The 21,657-nt window shown below is 45.1% G+C and overlaps 1 protein-coding gene across 3 annotated transcripts in view; it reads right to left on the reverse strand.

Annotated features, from left to right (window-relative positions):
- The window catches only part of SNX29 (sorting nexin 29), a 475,893-nt gene that overhangs the window by 431,442 nt on the left and 22,794 nt on the right, over window positions 1-21,657 (reverse strand). For all 3 annotated transcript variants that reach the window (XM_059415299.1, XM_059415297.1, XM_059415298.1), the window contains exon 4: window positions 682-806. In XM_059415299.1, coding sequence (XP_059271282.1) covers window positions 682-806 — 125 coding nt within the window. The remainder of the gene's footprint in view (window positions 1-681; window positions 807-21,657) is intronic.

Consider the following 21,657-nt stretch of genomic DNA (forward strand, 5'->3'; position numbering starts at 1 on the left):
AAAAAAAAAAAAAAAAATGTTGGGGAAGAAGGACATAGAATGTTTCTTATATGACATGATACACTTTTAGGTCCAGATCCAGAGCACATCCTTTAAAGAGCTTCCTCATTTGTACAGTAGAGAAAATGAAAGCCCTACTGCTCATAAGGCTGTCATGAAAACTGAATGAGTTTATTTATATAAAAGACTAACGAAGTTCCAGTCTTGTGCAAAGCGCTCCTACGTGTTAGCAGAGGTTATCAGCGCTGTCCCTGTCCTCCGGACACAGGAGCACGGCACACTACTAGGGTGACGCTAAAACGGACAGTAGCAAAGCTGTCTGCTCAGACACCTACTGATTCTGCTCTTCCTGCTGCTGGTGTTGAAGGCAGATTTAGTTACGAAATGTCTTGCTATCCCCATGCACAGAATTAAAACACATCATCAATCTCCCAGCAACTGCCACATGGCACTGGTGACATAAGCACCTTGGCTGCAGGACTGTGAGGTCCCAGAGATGAACACGGGGCTCTGAGAATTCTGCAGAGGACAACACGTAAGACATCCTCACACATGGATTTCTGCACCATCAGGCTACCCCATCCCAGTCCCATACAATGCCTGCCTTGCCCGCTCTTAAAAAATAAATAAAAACTTTTAGAAAAGACTACATCCTCCGCCCTGCAGCAGGCCAAGCAGTACCTGTTTCCGTTTTGCTGGCGAAGCCTGCTGCCTGTTTGATCGCGGCTGCCGTTAGCGCCAATCCCCGGCTCCTCTTCAGGCCATGCTGCAGGACGGCCTCAAACTGGGCACACAGACAGGTTACCCTGCGAGAGAACCAGTGATTCATCAGTCCACCTGTGCAGGGAGAGAGACAACCAGGGCAGCCCCGGCACCTCCTGGAAAGGGGTGAGTCACCCACCAGCTCTAAACCTGGGGTAGGTGCACACACACACACCTGGATTTATGGGCTGGTAACTGACATGGAATTGACTTACACCCCTCTCCATGTGTGTTCATTTCACATACCTGCAGGAAGCCCTACACAGCCTAGCTATATTCATCAGACTCTTGAAAGCATAGTAACAACTCACAAGAAAGGAGGAAAAATGGAATTGATGCCCACCAGCAGAGGAGAAAAAACCAAGAGCCAATTTAAAAACAAATCAGTCTGGCGTGGGGAGGGGTGGGCTGCTAATTGTATTCAATTCACAAACCAACTCTAATTCATATTGCATGTAGTTTAAGGAACCAGATTATCTTTCAAGAGATTGAATGCAGCAGCCTGCCAAATTGGAAACATTGTATAATTTCATGCCCTGTTACATACACTAAAAAAAAAAAGTATATGAATTCTGATTCTTGTTCTTTGTTTTGTTGTAAGGGATTATAGTGTGAAGTCAGATCCAGACTTGATGGAATGAACTTTCAATTAAGTTACTACTGTAGATTCAATTAATTGTATTTCTCAATAACCAAAGAAATAAGAGCTTCACAAACATCTTGGCAAAGAGATGGAGTCAGAGCTACTACCTTCTATTCTTTTTTTTTTTTTTTTCTACCTTCTATTCTTTACAATCCTCCCGGGGCTCCTGGGCATCTAGGCCCATTGAGTCTGTAGACTTTAAGGCCCTTCCATTTCATTTGCTCACATAACCTGTGTTAAATCCTTGGGGCGCCTGGGTATCTCAGTCGGTTAGGTGTCCAACTCTTGATTTGGCTCAGGTCATGACCTCAGGGTCATGAGATCAAGCCCCACATCAGGCCCCACACTGAGCGTGGAATCTGCTGAAGATTCTCTTCCCTCTGGCCCTCCCACCCCACTTGTTCTAGTGCTCGCCCATGCCCTCTCCCCTCAAAAAACATTAACAATAAATCCTGAACTCTTCCCATGTACCAGACACTACTGTTCTAGGCTCTGAGGATACAGAGAGCACGGTCTCTGCCTCACCACATGTGCATGGTACTAGCAGAGGGAGATGCACAGAGATGCTAACTGGACCATTTCAGTTAATGGGAACTCTGAAGAAAATAAGACCAGATGAGGTGGTAAGTAAAGACACGGCAGGAACAGGCTTAGATTCTGGGGCCTGAGTGGAGGTAACTTGGAGTCATAACCTGGATGTGACAGACACAGCAGACTAGGCAGAGGGACCCAATGCAAAGGACCTGACGCCATCACCATCTGGCTCAACCTTGCCCAACTTCAGGCATTTCCTGTTCCACTCACCTCCACACCTGTAGTAATAATACTCCAAGGGTTTACTGCTCTGTAGGCAGTAAACTATTTTCATACCCATTATTTCATTAGCTCCTCCCACCCACATTATTATATCTGGGTGAGGCAGGTATTATCTCCATTTTACACCTAAAGAAACAGGCTACATACATTTAAGAGATAGTACATGAGTACATAATAAGCAGCATTGTGAGACTATATAATTAACAACATCTGTACTCCAGCCCTACCCAACCCCAAACTGATCCAAAGCAGCTTCCAGATACACCCCATACCAAGGCAAACATGCTGATTCTGAGACAAATGCCCTCTCTTTCCCATACCCCACCTTTACTCAAGTCATCCGTGTACACCAGAAAAACCTGACACAGTGTCAGCAAATAACCAGCACTAGTACGTTTACTCTCCAATCTGTACTCATAACACTACAGATATCACTAATCCATCCTAGCCTTCTAGGCCACCACTGCCAAAGAAAAGCTGGCCCTCACAGGAAGGAAGCCTAATTGGCAGCTCAAACCTAACACCTGTCCTCAACAGCACAATTTGGTTTCCAGCTCCTCCCTTGGCTCCCCTGCACCGAGCTCAGAGTCTGGTACCCAGTACACACTCCATAAATGCTTGTTCTGTGGCTAGGTAAGTGAGTAATCTTGAGCCATGAGTCCCAGAATACTCTTGCACATTGAAACATCCCTCTTTCCTAGGCAGAGGTCACTCTTAAATATGAGATGTGCATATGCTACTCTCTCTACACATTCACACAGGCCCACATTTAAGGGCTTCCTGAAAGCTAGGTCACCTAACAAAAGGGGTGTCTGGGTGGCTCAGTGGGTTAAAGCCTCTGCCTTCGGCTCGGGTCATGATCCCAGGGTCCGGGGATCAAGCCCCGCATCGGGCCCTCTGCTTGGCAGGGAGCCTGCTTCCTCCTCTCTCTCTGCCTGCCTCTCTGCCTACTTGTGATCTCTGTCTGTCAAATAAATAAATAAATAAATCTTTAAAAAAAAAAAAAAAAAAAAGCACAGCCTGGATCATGAAACAAATCAGCTGCAAATATAAAAAATTGAATCAACAATCCCTGTTAGTTTACTTGAGTCAAATGTACAAGTCAGAAGCTGCCCTGCCAACTCCAGATATCTGGCCCCTAAAGGGAAAGGAATGCAGATGAACAGCACAAACCCAGCCGCCGAGGCTTGGGTTACATCATCAGTATTATCTTCTAGATACGGACAGGTCATGACCAACCTACCACAGCAGAAAACTCAGGGGGAGTACTAATCGCATAATTAATTATTATGATGACTACCCTGCCAAAGGCCATGCTATTTATCGCCCTTCCCATGTCCCCTTCTCACTTCCCCATTGGACGTGTGCTTATACTAAGTCATTCCAGACTTAGCTCAAGGGTCTCCTCCACCAGGAAGCCTTCCTGAGTGCCTCCTTATTCTGAACTTCTTTCTACTGCAGCCCTTGACCAAACTCTCCCATTAATGATCTGCTTTAGAGACCGGAGCTCCCACATAACAGGGATCGTACCTCATTCATCTTTGTTGTTCCAGCACCTAGCACAATGCCTGGCTACCGTGGTAATGAGGACTGAGATGCTCGCTGCCCTGGGGGCATGCAGAATACAGATGTGATGGACATTTAGGGGAGAGATGTGTCTCAGGAGATCTTATAGAATTTATAATCCGGACCCAAGCCAGTTAAGACCAGGGAATCACACTGAACACACTTGGCAACCACAGGCACCTACACCTCTTTAGCTCAAGGTGGGCACGTGACAGGCACTGATTTATAACCTCGTCATGCTTAAGTTTCCGTTTCTTCTCATCTTTACTCAGTTGTCTGATCATTCCTGCGAAGCGAAAGGAACACCTGGCACTAGTGGGGCTATTTTCTCACCTCCGGTCTCTCCTATTTCCCAGAATGCTCTCTGCGAACACACGCGGGCATCGCTACGGTGGGTCAGCTGCCTCCATGGCATTTCATCACAGCTAACTTCTACTGCGAGTCAGTGAACTGGGCATGTTTGTAATCAAGTGGGGGAATGTAACAGCAAAAGTTTTCTTTCTTTTTTTTTTTTTTTTTAGAGTACCTGTCAAGGGACACCTGGGTGACTCAGCCCATGAAGCATCTGCCTTCTGCTCAAGCCATGATCACAGGGTCCTGGGATGGAGCCCCGCACTCTGGTCCTTGCTCAGCGGGGAGCCTGCTTCTCCCTCTGCCTCTACCTCCCCTATTTGTACACTCTCTCTTTCTCTCTCTGACAAATAAATAAATGAAATCTTCTTTAAAAATTTTTTTAAATAAATAAAAGCACCAGTCAAGAAAATCACTTCAAATTTTTATGCACACAACTGGTGACCAGATGAACGGATAAATAAAATGTGGTGTTGTCAAGACAATGGGTTATTACTCGGCAATACTGACACACTACGACAAAGAAAAGCCTTGAAAATATTATGCCAATGGAAAGAAGTGAGACCCCAAAAGCCACATGTTGTAGGAGTCCATGAAATGTTAGAGACAGTAAATATTTAAAAACCAAAAGTCAATTAGTGGTTGTCTAAGGCTGGAATTGGGGATTAACTGTCAACTTGCAGAATAGAAAATAGGTATAAGGAAAATGTTCTCAAACTGGGTGTGTTGATGGTTGTACAACACGGATTTTTAAAAATCACCGCAGAGGGCGCATGGGTGCCACAGTTGGTTAGGCAGATGACTCTTGGTTTCCACTCCGGTGGTGATCTCAGGGTCAAGAGATCAAGTCCCACAGTAGACTCGGCACTCAGTGCAGTCTACTTAAGACCCTTCCCCACCCACCACCTTACGTGCACCCTTGTGTGTGTGTCTCTCTCTAAAATAAATAAAAAATTTTCAAAATCACTGCATTGTATACTCACAAGAGGTAGTTTTTTTATGGTATGTAAATTAGACTTCAATAAAGCTCTCAAAAATTAAAAAAAAAAAAGAAAGAAAGAAAGAAACTTGGTACCTGAGTGGCAGAGTCAGTTAAGCATCCAACTCTTGGTTTCCAATCGGGTGGTGATCTCAGGGTCTAAGATCGAGCCCCACGCTGTGGTCTGCGCTCAGCGGGGAAGCTACTGGAAGTTCTCTCTCTCTCTCTCTCTCTCTCTGCCCCTCCCCACCAAACTCAATCAAGCACACATGCTCTCTCCCTCTCTCTTACAAATAAGTAAATCTTTTACAAAAAACTGCCCTTGAGGTGTTCAGTAAAGCCTGATACAGGAACGAAGAAATGGAAAATTAAATACTTTGCTCCTGTTGAATTTAAAAACTATCTACCAACACCCACCCAGGTGGACACTGCATGAGCTTAACTAGTTTACTGCAGAAATTCTGCAAGCATTGGTTTTCCTGAGCTCTGACCTGTATTTCAAGACTCCTTATCCTGCCACGGTAATCTATAATAAGGTTCTTAAGAATCCTGTACCCTTTCATGGCAAATGTCAGAACAACTGACAGGATCAGCAATAAAAGCTGCATTTTTACGAACGACATCAAATTAACCTTACGAAAAAGGGCCTATTTCAAAGTGCTCCTTTCACTGTGTTACAGGAACCTTTTGGGGGAAAACTAAGCACATCATGGAAATGGACCAGATTATCCTCATGTGGAAAGCTCTGATGCCAACTGGAATGGAGTCAACTGTACCCATAAAAATCAGCCAATTAACAGCATCAGCCACATGTCAGACTTAGGACAGTACAATCCCCACTGGCCTTTAGAGACTGGGACCCATTTGCAGGGGTCTCTGCTCTACACTTATGTGTAATAAAGTAAATTTTCCAAAGGTTCACCTCCTTTAGCCTGTAAATTTTCCTGGCAGATACCAATTGTGGACCGCAATCTACAAGACAGGTAAAGGTTTAGGAATGAAGAGACTCAAAACATTATCTACACCTGATGAAAGGTTAAACCACTAAGGATCTCACACTGGGGGAACTGGTTCAATAAACAGCTTACAATTGAACACTATTTAGCCCTTAAAACTCATACCAAGAGCTTATAATGAAAAACCCACAAGTTTGTAACATGAAATGAAAAATAAGGACATGAAAAATATATCAAGTATGCTCTCAACTATGCTTAAAAAAAAAAAAAAAATCCTAAAGGGAATTATGTGAAAACATGAAGAGCTGCTTGGTAAAAGAATTGCTGGTGATGTCTTTCTTGCCTTTATGCTTTTCTGAACCTAGCTTCCTTCCAAAACAAGCATTAAAGAAGTATTCATGGGCACCTGGGTGGCTCAGTGGGTTAAGCCTCTGCCCTTGGCTCAGGTCATGATCTCAGGGTCTCCTGGGATCAAGCCCTGCATGGGGCTCTCTGCTCAGCAGGGAGCCTGCTTCCCTCTCTCTCTCTGCCTGCCTCTCTGCCTACTTGTGATCTCTCTCTGTCAAATAAATAAATAAAATCTTTTTTTAAAAAAAAGTATTCATGTCTCAAGAACCAGAAATATTGCTACCTTGCACTACAACAAATGAAGAAATCCAATTTGAAAGTTATGATGAAGGGTGCCTGGGAGGTTCAGTCGGTTAAGCATCTGCCTTCAGCTCAGGTCATGATCCTAAGGTCCTTGGATCCAGTCCTGAAGCAAGCTCCTTGCTCAGCAGGGAGCTGTTTCTTCCTCTGCCTGCTGCTGCCCCTGCTTGTGCTCATTCTCTTTCTCTCTCTCTCTGACAAATAAATACAATATTTTTTTTAAAAAAATTTTAAGGTGTGCCTGGGTGGCTCAGTGGGTTAAAGCCTCTGCCTTCGGCTCAGGTCATGATCCCAGGGTCCTGGGATAGAGCCCCACATCAGGCTCTCTGCTCAGCGGGGAGCCTGCCTCCTCCTCCTCTCTCTCTGCCTGCTTCTCTGCCTACTTGTCTGTCAAATAAGTAAATAAAAATCTTTAAAAAAAAAAAATCTACATAAAAATTTAAAAAATAAAAATAAAAGTTATGGTGAGGGAAAAGTGTACAACTATTTTAAATGCTTACAGAGAACTTGAAATAGCATTTTTTACCATGAACCATGAGAGACTGTAGACTCTGAGAAACAAACTGAGGGTTTTGGAGGGGAAGGGAGTGGAGGGTTGGGAGGGCCTGATAGTGGGTATTATGGAGGGCAGGTATTGCATGGAGCACTGGGTGTGGTGCATAAACAATGAATCTTGAATCACTGAAAAGATTAAATTATATTTAAAAAAAAGAAGAGGGGCACCTGGGTGACTCAGTGGGTTAAGTCTCTGCCTTTGGCTCAGGTCATGATCTCAGGGTCCTGGGATCAAGCCCCGCATCGGGCTCTCTGCTCAGCAGGGTACCTGCTTCCCCCCAACACTGCCTGCCTCTCTGCCTACTTGTGACCTCTCTCTCTCTCTCTCTCTCTCTGTCAAATAAATAAATAAATAATCTTTAAAAAAAGGAAATAGCAATTTTTAAAAAGCTTAGATTAAAAAACAAATTTTTAAAAATTTAGATTATGTTAAGCCAAGAAAAGCAGATCTTTTTCAAGATCCCTTATTCAAAGATATAGAAGTGTTTCCAACCCCCAAATAAAAAATATTGCAATGAATGAAACTATAACATTAAAATTTTATTTTTTTAAGTACACAAAATGGGGCAAGGGAATTCAATTACAACAGTAACAAAAGTAAAATAAATCCTACTTTTAAACAAGAAAGATAAAAGTCCTACATGAAGAAAAGCATAATATTTTCTTAAAAGGTATAAAGGTCAAAATAAATAGAAATACCATTTTCCTGAATAAGATGTATTAAAGTAAAAATTTCATTAATTAATGCATAAGTTAACTGTGCATATATCAATTAATGTATAAACTGAATACAATTCCAATAAAAATCCCAAGGATTATAGTAATAATTCCAAGGAACTACTTGGCACAGTGTGGTTTTGGGTGCAGGGATAAACATACAGATGGAGTATAGGGAAACTTGTCATAAAAAATCCAAATCCAGGGACGCCTGGGTGGCTCAGTGGGTTAATCCTCTGCCTTCGGCTCAGGTCATTTTCTCAGGATCCTGGGATCAAGCCCCACATCAGGCTCTCTGCTCGGCAGGGGGCCTGCTTCCTCCTCTCTGCCTATGTCTCTGCCTACTTGTGATCCCTGTCTGTCAAATAAATAAATGAAATCTTAAAAAAAAAAATCCAAATCCAAATAAATATGAAAACATTAAATATAATAATAATAGCACTACAATTCAGATGGGAAAAATGGGCTGTTTAAGCAGGGGCAATGACACAAGTGGCCAGCTACAGGGCTGAAAGAAAAGAAAAATAAACTTGTATTTCAAACTCTAGACAGAAAAAAATTCCAGACAGATTAGGAAAAATATAAATGGGAAAAAATAAAACTATAAAAATAATAGAAAAACATACGGAAAAACCTCAGGACAGGATACTCTAAATCCAAAATTTTTAAGGTTCATTCGGGGCGCCAGGGCGGATCAGTCAGTTAAGCATCTGACTCTGGGTCTCAGCTCAGGTCTTGACCTCAGGGCCATGGGTTCAAACCCTGTACTGGGCTCCACACTGGACATGGAGCCTACTTAAAAGAAAAAACGTTCATATTACTAACTGCATAAGATTCTTAACTTTCAATATGGCAAAAGATACCATAAACATGGTAAAACAATAAATTTTCTCCAGAAAATACTTATAGCACGTATTACTGAAAAGGGATTAAAAGCCATAATACATGGAGAGCGTCTACAAAAGGATAAGAGAAAGACAAGCAACTCAAATGATAATGAACTTTTCAACAAGTGAACAAATCATGAAAGGAAGAAATACTGGCCAATAAACAGATGAAAAGATGTTCAGTCTCGCCAGTGGCCAGGAAAGTGTCACAGTATTAAGATACCAATTCAAGAATATAAGCTTTAAAACCAATCACAGACCAAGCATGAATATCTGTAAATAAGCCTTGTTCAAAATATAAATATGAACCACTCAGCTTTCTTCAAAGAGACCAGACAGTACAATTTTTTTAAGATTTTTTAAATTTATTTTTGTGAAAGAGAAAGAGAACGCACACGAGAGGGTGGAGAAGCAGAGGGAGGAGCAGGTACCCCGCTGAGCAAGGAGCCCGACATAGGATTCGATCCCAGGACCCTGGGATCATGACCTGAGCCGAAGGCAGAGGCTTTAACCAACTAACCACCCAGGTGCCCTAGATAGTACAATTTTTTTTTTTTAAATCCCCATATACTTTGACTCAGGAATCCTACTTCTAGGAATGTATCCTATAAAAATAAAAGCACTACTAATTAAAAAATGATCAAAAAGCATAAACAGACATTTCACCGAAGGGGATATAGGCATACAAGCATGGGAAAACATGTTCAACATCATTAGGGACAAGTAAATTAAAACCGCCATAAGGTATGACTGTACACCTGTAAGAGTGGCTAAAAGAGGAAATCACGACAGTACCAAGTGCTGGCAAGAATGCAGAGGAACTGGATCACTCACATTGTTGGTAGGAAGGTAAATGCACTTTGGCAGTTTCTTATCAAACCAAATATGCAAATATCACCTACCCAACAACTGCACTCTTGGTGACTATCTCAGAAAAATGAAAAAGTTATGTTCCCACAAATAAACCTGTACGTGAATGTTTACAGCAGCATTATTTGCAGTAGCCAAAACCTGAAACAACCCAGATGTCCTCCAATGAGTTAATGAAGAAACAGAGTTTAGTCCCCCACACCATGGAATGGGAATCACACCAAGTGGGGAAAACGCAATCCCAAAAAGTTACACACTGTGTGATTCTGCTAATATACTGCTCTCAGAGTGTCAACATTAGAGAACTGGAGGACAGACTGGTGGTTGCCAGGAGTCAGGGACGGAGAAGGAGGGTACAGGAGGGAGGTGCTGTGGTATAAAAGGTCAGCGGGGGGATCCTGGGACAATGAAACTATTCCATTACCCGACAGTGGGGGTGGACAGCTGTCCCTATGCAGTAACCATGCCGCAAAGAACTACACACACACAGGCACACACAAGTGCACACACACACACACACACACAGATAAGGACCAGCAAAACTAGGGAAATCTAAACAAATCTATGCTAGGGTTTTATAAGGTGTCATTACTATGGGAAACTGGGAGAAAAGGAAACCAGGGAAGACTGGGTGGCTCAGTGGGTTAAGCAAATGTCTTCGCTTCAGGTCATGATCCCAGGGCTCTAGGATCAAGCAACATGTAGGGCTCCTTGCTCAGCAGGGAGCCTGCTTCTCCCTCTGTCTGCCACTCCCCTTGCTTGGGCTCTCTCTCTCTTAAATAAATAAATAAAACCTTAAGATTCTATTTATTTATTTATTTGACAAAGAGAGACAGTGAGAGAAACACACACACACACACACACACGCACACACACATTTTTATTGTAGCACTGTTTACAACAGCAAAAGCAAAAAAAGAAGTAGAAACAACCTGAATATCCATTAACAGGAAAACAGTAAATAAGTTATAGTACCTCCACACTACAAAACACTACACAGAAATTTAAAGAGAATGAGAGGTCACATCTAATCAACCCTAAGAAGCACCACATCCCCCCCATACATCTTTGAAACCCAGCTGTGCCTCATAACTGATGAAATTATATGATTAAAGTTGACCTTGGTCATGAAGATGCCATTGACAGTAAGTTGCACCATTCTGTTACTTACTGACCTGCAATAATCTCCGTAATACCAGGTTTGAAAACAAAAACATTGAGGTGCCTGGGTGGCTCAGTCAGTTAAGCGTCCAACTCTTGATTTCAACGCAGGTCATGATCTCAGGGTTGGGGATGGAGCCCTACATCAGGTTCTGTGCTGGACATGGAGCCTGCTTAAGATTCTCCCTCTCTCTCCCCCTCTCTTTCTGCCCCTCCCTACCTCTTCCCCCTACTCACATGCTCTCTATTTAAAAAAAAAAGGGAGGGGGGGCAAGTCATAGAGTAATATAAATGGTATAGCTCCCATTTGTGCGCAAGTAGGAGAAAGGAGTGGGTTCCAAAGATTATGTTTTCTCAATCACTGGAACCTTCTACCATCGTTTGAGTAGACTTAAGCATCCCCGAAAATTCATGCAAATTCATCTAGAGCAAGAATCATGAGCACTGAGGCTGAGGGCCCACATCCCAGTGTGACAGCACCAGCATACGAGGGCCCTTCCCCCATCCCTTGCTGGGTCAGGGGTCCCAGGACCTGAGAATCAAGCCAGCCTGATGTTCTCAATGAGTGCTGTGTGCTGTGGCCCAGAGCATGCTCTGTCTGTGCTAAGTAAATGGAATGAAAGCTAACTGCTGCCCAGAGATAAAGGACCAAAAAGATCTGTGAGAAAGACAGCAACCAACTAGAAGAAACGAAAACTGGCTTTAGTTTTAGCTCATAGGCCACAGAAAAATAATTCCAGGTAGATTAAAGACTTAACTGTAAACAATAAAAATCTTACAAGAAAAATTGTTCATTTATTTATTTTTTTAAAAGATTTTCTTTATTTGACAGAAAGATGGAGAGCAAAAGTAGGCACACAAGCAGGGAGGGTAGCAGGCAGAGGGAGAGGGAGAAGTAGGCTCCCTGCTCAGCAGGGAGCCCGATGTGGGTCTCAATCCCAGGACCCTGCGACCATGACCTAAGCTGAAGGCAGACGCTTAACTAACTGAGCCACCCAGGCACCCCCACAAGAAAATTTATAAAACACTGCATGCACAATATAACATTGGGAAGATCTTTTTAAAACACTGAAAACTTATGGGGCACCTGGGTGGCCAGACCAAATAATTTTGGGTCATGGACACAAGGTACTCAGAGGGAGGGAGAAGATAAAATAGGAAAAAAAAAGAGGCCAAAAAAAGGTTGACAAAGAACGAGAAAGAATTCAAGCCGGAGAGCAGTGAAAACTCACAAAGCACTGGTCTTCGAGACACTGTTAGTGTGAAGGTGGCAGACAGGCGTGTAAAAAGAAATCAAATAAATGTTCTATCAGAAGAGTCAGAAATGAAAAAAAATAAGCAACGCTTCAATGGGTCAAACCACAATTTCTGACCATTTTCCAAAGTCACTGGTATCAGCCCAGTGGCTATCTTCCCTAGTGCAGACAGACCACCAGCTCTGCGTCTAGACGCAAACACTGCCTGGGGTTCTCTCGGAGAATCAGGAATGGGAGTTGGAAGCCAGGAAGGAATCAGCAGAAGGAGCTGGTTCCACCAAACAGGAAGACGAGAACGGAGAGAACACGGGTCCCTCGACAGGTCCCTCGACGCCGAAGGAGTGAGTAAACAGGAAACAAGGAAACAGAAGTGATGCTAAGCCATGGCCCACAGGCTCTCAAAGCTTGGTCGGGGCACACAGCCTGGGAGAAAGAAAACTCCACTCCAAAGCTTGCTTTAAACCAACAACACACAATTGGTCTGACTTCTGGGCACACCTTAGAGCCAGAGAATGGATGTCTCATTCTCCGAGTCCTGTCACCACCCTGGGGTGATCAAGGCTCAGTCACAAGGCTTCTCAATCCTTCTGTCTCTCCTCCCAACTGCCACCACTCAGCCCGCCCGCCCACAGTACTGAGCCACCCCACACTGCTCGCCAGAGCCCATCTCACCCTGCCCAGCCCCCCTCCGGCCCTGCCCCTCCTCCGGAAATCCAGCCCTGACTATGTCGCTGTCCTTCTCTGTTCTTTCTCCCACTCACACTACACATCGCACAGCGCACAGGACATGACACGATTTCAGGAGGAACAGAGATGAACGTTTTCATGTTAATCATTTCAATGCTCCAAGAAAGACTATAATGAGCCATCAGTCTTTGATTTCACTGACAGTGTTACTTATGACAAGACCAGAGTAGACAGGGCCTTCACATTCCACCGCAAGCCAGTATCTGGCTCAGATGGTATACAGAAATAGCAAACATTGTGAAAATGGAATGCAAACAGCCGTGGCTTAAGAAATGATACCCTATGGGGCGCCTGGGTGGCTCAGCTGGTTAAGCGTCTGCCTTCAGCTCAGGTCACGATCCCAGGGTCCTGGGAGCGAGCCCCCAACTCAAGTCCCCAAGTCGACTCAGGCTCCCTACTCAATGGGTAGTCTGCTTCTCCCCCTACTCATCCTCTTGCCCTCTTCTCTCTCAAATCAATAAGTAAAATCTTTCTAAAAAAGAAAGGATACCCTAATGGATAAAGTTCAAATACTTCCCTATGACAGTAAGAGAGGAAACTCCTGACTTTTCAGACCACGTTCTCACACCTCCCTACACCATCCCATTGCTACACCTGCTGCCTGGAACTCCCATCCTGCCCATTCGACCACTAAAGACCCGACACTCACCTCTCACGTCTGGACTATGTGATTATTACTAAAGGCCACCATGACTGTCCACAATGTACATGCCTATCTGCTGGATTGAATTCGGAGTTCCCTGAGGAGAGCAACCAACTCACCCAGTTTATTAATTTTTCTTTTTTTTTTTTTTTGAAGATTTTATTTATTTATTTGATAGAGAGATAGAAAGCACAAGTCGGCAGAGCAGCAGGCAGAGGGAGAGGGAGAAGCAGGCTCTCCACTGAGCAGAGAGCCCGATGTGGGGCTCAATCCCAGGACCCTGGGAACATGACCTGAGCTGAAGGCAACCACTTAACCAAGTGAGCCACCCAGGGGCCCCAACCCATACAGTTTATATCCCCAATGCCAATGTAGGGATCTACAGACAGACATCTGTTGGGTGGTGGAATTAATGAGCAAGGAGTCTAGCCTTCAGTTTCCAAATTAGCCAAAACACCGGTATGTCCAGTCATAGGAAGAAAAAGTATCGAGTCTTGGTAAGTTCCTACCGGCTATGCCAATCAATCACTGTTCCATCTTGGGAAATGGGGACTGTGATGATCATCTGGCCTTCCAGATGACACGACAGAGCCCTGGAGAAGCGAAGTCCAAAATTACACAGCTGGTGATTAGTGATTTGTGGCTGGGGTGGGCCTCTGATATCAAAGCTCATACTTCATGCTCACGGTCTCTCCACCATCAAGACAGTGACCAGGAGGATCCTGGCAATGAGGGTGCTTACATATTGTTTCCCATGGGCCAAGCACTATTTCCCATAGCCATCAAAATAAACAATATAACTGCTTATTACAAACCAGACAAATGTAGCTATTTATTACAAACAAGGAAATGTGCTCAGATTTGCTAAATGCCTTAGGACTACCAGTAGCTAAAAATAATCTTTTCCAAAAAAGCAATCTACTCATTTGATCGATACAGTAAAATAAAAGAATATGCAATGTGGAACTATCTATGACAGATCCTCAAAGTGGAAATGAAGTGGTCAGGACAGGGAGGAGAGATAATCCCACTAAGGAACCCCAAGATCTTCTGCAGGAAGAGAAGAATTAGAATATCCAGTCAACACCTCAGACTAGTAGGTTGGTAAGAAATCTATGACAAACTGAAGACAAAAATCACATGATGAACATGCAGAGACATTTAAAAGAGAAAAAGGAATGCTTGGAAAAGCCATTTGGTTTCACAAGTGTCCAGGGGAATACACATACGACCGTTTTCAACTATGCTGAGAATAACATTAGGGAAGCACAAAGGGCAGCTGGTTTTGTTTTATATCTTCCTGAAAAGTTCAGAAATGTTTCTAATTCCTCACAAGTAAAGAAAAATCACCAAAACCAATCACTCTTCCCTGGAAAGCTTTGAAAGGAGGGGAAAAGCTCCTGACTTCTTCTGACACAGTCACCTAAAGGGTCACAAGAATGTACATGTCCTCAATGTTCTGAAACAAGCACCCTAAACCAGCCCACTGCCTCCCTGTAACGGCAGTGAGACCCTGCGTGCAGAGAATATTCTCGAAGTGCAGAGATACTTTATATGAAATTACAGCGAAAGTAACAAAAGCTAGCAATTTCTGGAAACTTACTTGCCACCAGGCGCTGTTGGAAAGGCTCCACATAAACTAACTCACAAGCCCCCCAAGTCAGGATGGTAGGGGCTGTACCCATTTACAGATGAGGACGTCAGAGCACGAGAAAGACAAAACTTGCCCACAGACCGACATCACTCGGGACGGGCCACACCAAGATTCAAACTCCCAGCTTCAAATCTCACGCCACCTTCCGCCACCCCGCAGCTGGGGCTGCTGTTTACGATTCCCACGAGAAACTTCCAGATTGTGCTCGGTAATCCCACGTGGGAAGAAGATGCTTCTGTAGAACAATAACGTATCTAGCCCTGGAGGTACCCTCCAGTGCCTGCTGAGTTCTTCAGCCATTATTTCTAGAAGGCAAATCATTCAAAAACTACGTCACAGCCTCGTCATCAGCCAGCGTGACAGGCAGTCTGCGGAATAATTGTAACGAAGCACAGGAATGGGTCTTTGCTCTTAGGGGAACACGGAGCAGGAGAACAACGCATGCATTTCGGGGCCCAGTGACTGCCCCTACTTCCTCCAGGGGAGGTTTCTAAGAACAGAAGCTGATGAAACAAGCTCTGCCTCTAATGTCCCCACATGTAAAGGGTGATGGACACTTCACACAAGGACTGGTGCCTTTTGCTGTGGAATCTCGGAAAATCAAACAAATCTCCCTCCTACACCCTCACGCTTTGCATCTGGCATGAGCCCAACAGTGCTGCTTATCGTGGAGACCCAGACGCTACACACTGCTTCAGACAGGCCAGACTTCAGTTCTTCGCAAACAGCCAGGCAGCTTTGGCTTCATCTGAGGATAGGCACTGTTTGTTTTGAGTCTGCCTCGTGTTTTCCATATAAAGGAGCCTGTTTTGTTGTTTTTTTCTTTTTTAAGATTTTATCCATTTATTAGAGAGAGAGAGAGATCACAAGTAGGCAGAGAGAGAGGGGGAAGCAGGCTCCCCGCTGAGCAGAGAGCGTGATGCAGGGCTCAATCCCAGGACCCTGAGATCATGACCTGAGCCGAAGGCAGAGGCTTAACCCACTGAGCCACCCAGGCGCCCCAAGAAGCCTGTTTTAAAGGGGGAAACTGGGGCGCCTGGGTGGCTCAGTGGGTTAAGCCTCTGCCTTCGGCTCAGGTCATGATCTCAGGGTCCTGGGATTGAGCCCTGCATCACGCTCTCTGCTCAGCGGGGAGCCTGCTTCCCCCTCTCTCTCTGCCTACTTGTGATCTCTCTCTCTCTCTAATAAATGGATAAAATCTTAAAAAAAAAAATAAATAAAGGGGGAAACTACCACTCTTGTACATGGAAAGCCAGCATCATGGGTAAGCACAGAGTAAATATAAATGCAATTAAAGTATTAAATTCTGTCTCTGCCCCTCTGCCAGAGGAAGACTGAGCCTGAAGCCTCTGTTTAAAGGGGAGGAGGGGGGTGCTGGAGACATACTACTTTGAAGTGGAGGGTAGTGTTGTTTTTGTAGGTCAGAAGGATCAAATATGAGCAATTTCATCGAATTCAACCTAACGATAAAAAAGTCTCACCACCAAGATCATTGAGACTGAAAAAGAAAAGGCAAACCACTGAGCCACTAGGCAACTGAAAGGAATCTAACACCGTGACATTTAACGCTTAAAATCATATTACACGTGCAGTGAAACAAATCTCTCATTTAGGGAAACTGTGTGTTAGAAAACCAGGAGGGGGTGTGTGTCAGAGAATGAACACCGCAGCAAGAAACAAAGCCTGTCTCCAGTCCCGCTCTACGACCCACAAACTATATGACCCACAAACCACGTGACCCACCCAAGCAGAGTCTGTGCCCGCAGCACCAGTGTACTAGGAACTAAGTTAATGCTGCATAAATGACCAGCCTCCAAGTTTCTACACTGGTAAAAGTAGGGAAGTCATCCCCGCTCCTGCTTGTCTATAGGGTCATTGCAAGGATCAAGTGAGATATGAACTTTTTTAAACCACACAGTACTGCCACAAGAAAGACTGTCACTACAAAGCAGTAGCAATAGGGGACAGCTCTTGGGCACTGTGGGCAGCCCGTGTACATAATAGCCACCTTCATCACAGCACCCAGATTTCATTTGAAGGTTTATTTCTTCCTCAATGGATCCTGTCTTGAGATGATGAACCCAAGTAGACATCTTTTTCTTTTAAAGATTTTTTAATGTATATATTAGACAGAGAGAGAGAGAGAGCACAAGGAGGTAGAGAGCTAGGCAGAGAGAGGGGGCTGAGCAGGTATGGGACTCGATCCCAGGAACCTGAGATCATGACCTGAGCCGAAGACAAAGGCTTAACCCACTGAGCCACCCAGGTGCCCTCCAAGTAGACATCTTACACTGAGCAAGCCAGTGGGCTCCCAGGAAGCTCCTTCACCAACTCCTCCTCCTGGTGGCCAGGAGGGAAATCCTCCTACCGGAGGTGGGGAGGGGGTCATGTGACCTGAGACCGGCCAAGCAGGTGTTTCCTCCCCAGAAAGTCAATCTTGAGCAGAATGAGAGTCACTTCAGCAGCAGAACTTTTACCATTCCTGCCAGAAGACCATTTCTGGGCCTCTGTTTCCAACTTAGGAGGCTTCCTTCCAAAGCTGTCTTGACTCTTTCCTGTTTCCAAACCTGGCTGGCCCTCAACTCTGTAAGCTCACAACTTCCTTAACTAGAGTGGATTTCTGTTGCTTGTTTCCAAAGAGCCTTGGCAGAAACAGCTGTGACCATCCCTTCAAGGGTTCCTACTGACGTTCATTCAACCAACGGGAATTTAGCTGTGACCATAGGCCGCCAGGCCCAGTCATGCACAGAACTTTGCCTAGGACAGTCAATTTAAAATGGCATTCAAAGATAACACTTGGCCTTTTAAGAAAAAAATCCCTTGCAATTACCCATTATGTCTCAGCGGACACTGGTTCTTAGCCTTCCTGCAGGAGAACGATGCAGGAAAAGACAAAACTAAGGAGCTCCATCTTCCAAATGGGGCTGAGAACTATACCCAGAGTTACATGGAAAGAAATCTCCCATCTTCGCTTGTTCCCTGAGAGCAAAAGAGAACGTCGATAAGGCTCACTGATTCACACTTGAGCCTCCCTTCTATTTGCAGACTGCTCGCCCCATCACCAGGCAGCACGGGCAGGAGTCACAGCTGAGTGATGACTGTCCCCACCAGACTTCCTTCCCCGTAGAGTGAAATTAACACCGACCTGCTGGCACTTCGACACACAGTCTTTGACTTAATCCTCCCAACTGGCAGGGTAGATGTGATCCTGATCACCTTCTCAAATGTGTGGGTTTTCCCCCACGCCACCAAGCAGTTCTCTGATATCAGCTGGGTGTCCTACAACTCACCTCAATCCTGATGCCATCTACCCGGAGACAGCATCAAATCCCACAGGTGAAGAACTCAGCTCTGTAAGACGACACCCATCCCCCCTACTTCAGAGGCTGGTCGCAAGCCCAGGTTATCACCTGCATTTCTGACCAACTGGCTATGTATCTCGAAGATTCCCACAAACTCCTCTGTGGGTTAATCTGCCGGAGTGGCTCACAGACCTCAAAGAAGGATTTTACTTACTAGATTACTGTATATTATAAAAGGATGTAACTCAGGAACAGGCACGTGGAAGAGATGCGTAAGGCCAGGTAAGGGAAAAGAACATGGAGCCTCCATGCCCTCCCCAGGAACACCTGTCCCCGCGCCTCCACATGCTCACCAACCCAGAAGCTCTCTGAGCCCCATCCTTTTGGGGTTTTACAGAGCCTTCATTACATAAGCAGGATTGATTAAGTCATTGGCCTTTGGCAACTGAACTCCATCTCCAACCTCCCTCCTCTCCCCAGTGGTGGGGGTGCTGGGAAAGAAAGTTCCAACCTTCTGATCCCAGCGTTGGTTCTCCTGGCAACCGGCCCCCAACCTTTGGGACTCTCTAAAAATCGGTTTCTAAAAGTCACATCAAAAGACACCTTTATGGCTCTTATCACTTTGGGAATTCCAGGGGTTTTAGAGCTCAGTGCCAAGAATGACCAAGAACAAATATAAATACTTCCTGAGCCATGGTATAGAGCAAGGAAAAAAGATCCAAATGACCAGAACTTGGGTTGGGGGATGGAGAATTGGTGTCAGAGATCTGAAGATTTCCCTAACAATTATTAAAAGGCTTTAAAAACAAATAAAACAAGACATAAATAGAAAAGGCCAGGCCAGGGTAGCTGGAGCAAAGAGCGAGACTGTGTTCGGGATGTGAGTCTTTTTCCAGAGAGCAAAGAGAAGCTAGGGAAGGCTCTCCCCCGGGGAGGGGGGCGGGGGCAGGGGTGACAGGAAGGCTCATGCATGCTGCAGAAGACTCTTTGTGCAGAGGACGCAGGACAAGAAGGAAAAGAGCAGTCCGTCTCTGGCAGCCGCCCTGTGGGCGATGTGGTGCCTGAAACAAGAGGACAGCAGGGGAGCTGGAGAGAAGAGAATCCATTTGAGATCACTTGTGGGGCCCGGACAGTTGTCAGCGGTGGAGAAGAAAGGGGACTCAACTATCTTTTCAGACCCCACAACAAAATGTTCACAGACTTTCCCTCTTGAGGTTGAGCTAACCCCCAGAATAAGGACAGCGATGTAGCCTTTCCTACATGAAGGTCGTGCCACCTTTCCCCAAACACATTTCAAAGATAAGACCAAAACTGTTATTGAGAAGGAACTCTCAAGTGAGGGGAAAAACTAATTTTTTTAAACCCAGCTTCAGGGGCGCCTGGGTGGCTCAGTGGGTTAAGCCGCTGCCTTCGGCTCAGGTCATGATCTCAGGGTCCTGGGATCGAGTCCCGCATCGGGCTCTCCACTCAGCAGGGAGCCTGCTTCCCTCTCTCTCTCTCTCTGCCTGCCTCTCCATCTACTTGTGATTTCTCTCTGTCAAATGAATAAATAAAATCTTTAAAATGCAAACTATTTAAAAAAAAAAAATAAATAAACCCAGCTTCAATATCAACAAAATCACTAAATGTGCTGTAACATGGGGAGAACAGACTCTGGAGCCCTAGAAACTGGGGTCCCACGTGCAGGTCTAACTTTCTCAGATGCCCCACTGAAGCTGGATTTGCCTACCTCTCTGTGTCTCTTTCCTGATCTGTAAAGAAGGAATAACACCACCACTCCTCCCAGTCCTGTCCCAAAGACGAGGCATCAGCATGAATCCGGAGCGGCCAGAAGAAGCCATAGCGGTTACTATTAATATAAAGCAGCAATCTCCTTTTAGCCTTGAACTACAGCTCCTATTGAAGAAATTAACTTTTTAACTTCTACTATAAAACATATCGCTGCACCCAATAAAAATATTAGTAGTAAATTCCATTATATAAAAACACATTAATCTAACACTTAGAGATGGATTCTCTCTCTCAGGAAAAGAACTGGACAATCATGGGGAAAAAAAAAGTGAGGAAGAAGTCCTAAATCCACACACCCACACACATCCACACGGATGCACACGCGCACACACTCACACGCTCGTGCGCGCGCACACAGCTGTCTTGGACGGGATGGAACGCTACATTATTGATTAGTAAGGCTCCCAGATAATTCTGATGCAGGGAGACCTTGCATCCCCAAATCAGGACCTCTGTGCTGACCAGGGCCGGGCCCCAGAGTGGCGCCTCGGGAGAATCTGATGCAATAAACAGACTCGAGAGCTGACGCCACAAGGATGTGCTGAGAAGCAAACGTGACGGGCATGAAATGTCCATGCAAAACGCTGAGAGTTACACACCAGAGGAGTCGCCTTTCTGCCCTCAGGGCTCAAACCTCATGGTGGCTCAGATTTTTAAACACCTGACCATGGCACGAAGCAATGCTCACATTCACCGGGACAGTGAGTCTTTCCTGAGCACCTTCTCCATGCTTCCAGACACCGGGGATACTGCCACGATACAGCAAACATCCCTGTCCGCAGAGAGCTGACATTATGACACAGAGAGGCAGAAATCAACAAAATAAAAAAGCCTAACAGTCTGCTGTTGGTGCTAAGTGTTAGGGAGAAGAACTAGAGGGAAAAAGAGACAGAATAAAGGAGGGGTAGAATTTTAAGTCTGCACCAGTTCAAACAGTCCCGGCAGCTTCTATTAACATGTAGCACTCCAGGCTTTGCTCGAGGCTGGTCAAGTATGGCAGACTCAGGTCTGAAAGGACAGACGGGACTGGCTCTGCTGGGCGGCGGGGGGGCTGTTGGCCAGGCTCCAGGATGAGCCAGATGCTGATCAAGCGAGTTCCCTTTCTTCCCTTCCTTTGCGGGAATGCTCCTCCTGCCGCCGTGAATCAGGCCGGAATGACTTCACAGAGCAAAGCCTGCGTGTCTCTTACCTTTGCCAAAACATTTCCGGCTCCTCCCAGTCAATGTGAGAAGCTCACGCAATTACATCAGCCCTTCCTGGGTCATGGTCAATGGCAATTTTCAGGACGTTTTTCTTTTTTTAATCATAAAGGAAACACATGATCGCAGTAAAAGATATGAAAAATATCAAAAA

Source organism: Mustela nigripes, chromosome 11, assembly GCF_022355385.1.
Source record: "Mustela nigripes isolate SB6536 chromosome 11, MUSNIG.SB6536, whole genome shotgun sequence".
Lineage (NCBI taxonomy): Eukaryota > Metazoa > Chordata > Mammalia > Carnivora > Mustelidae > Mustela > Mustela nigripes.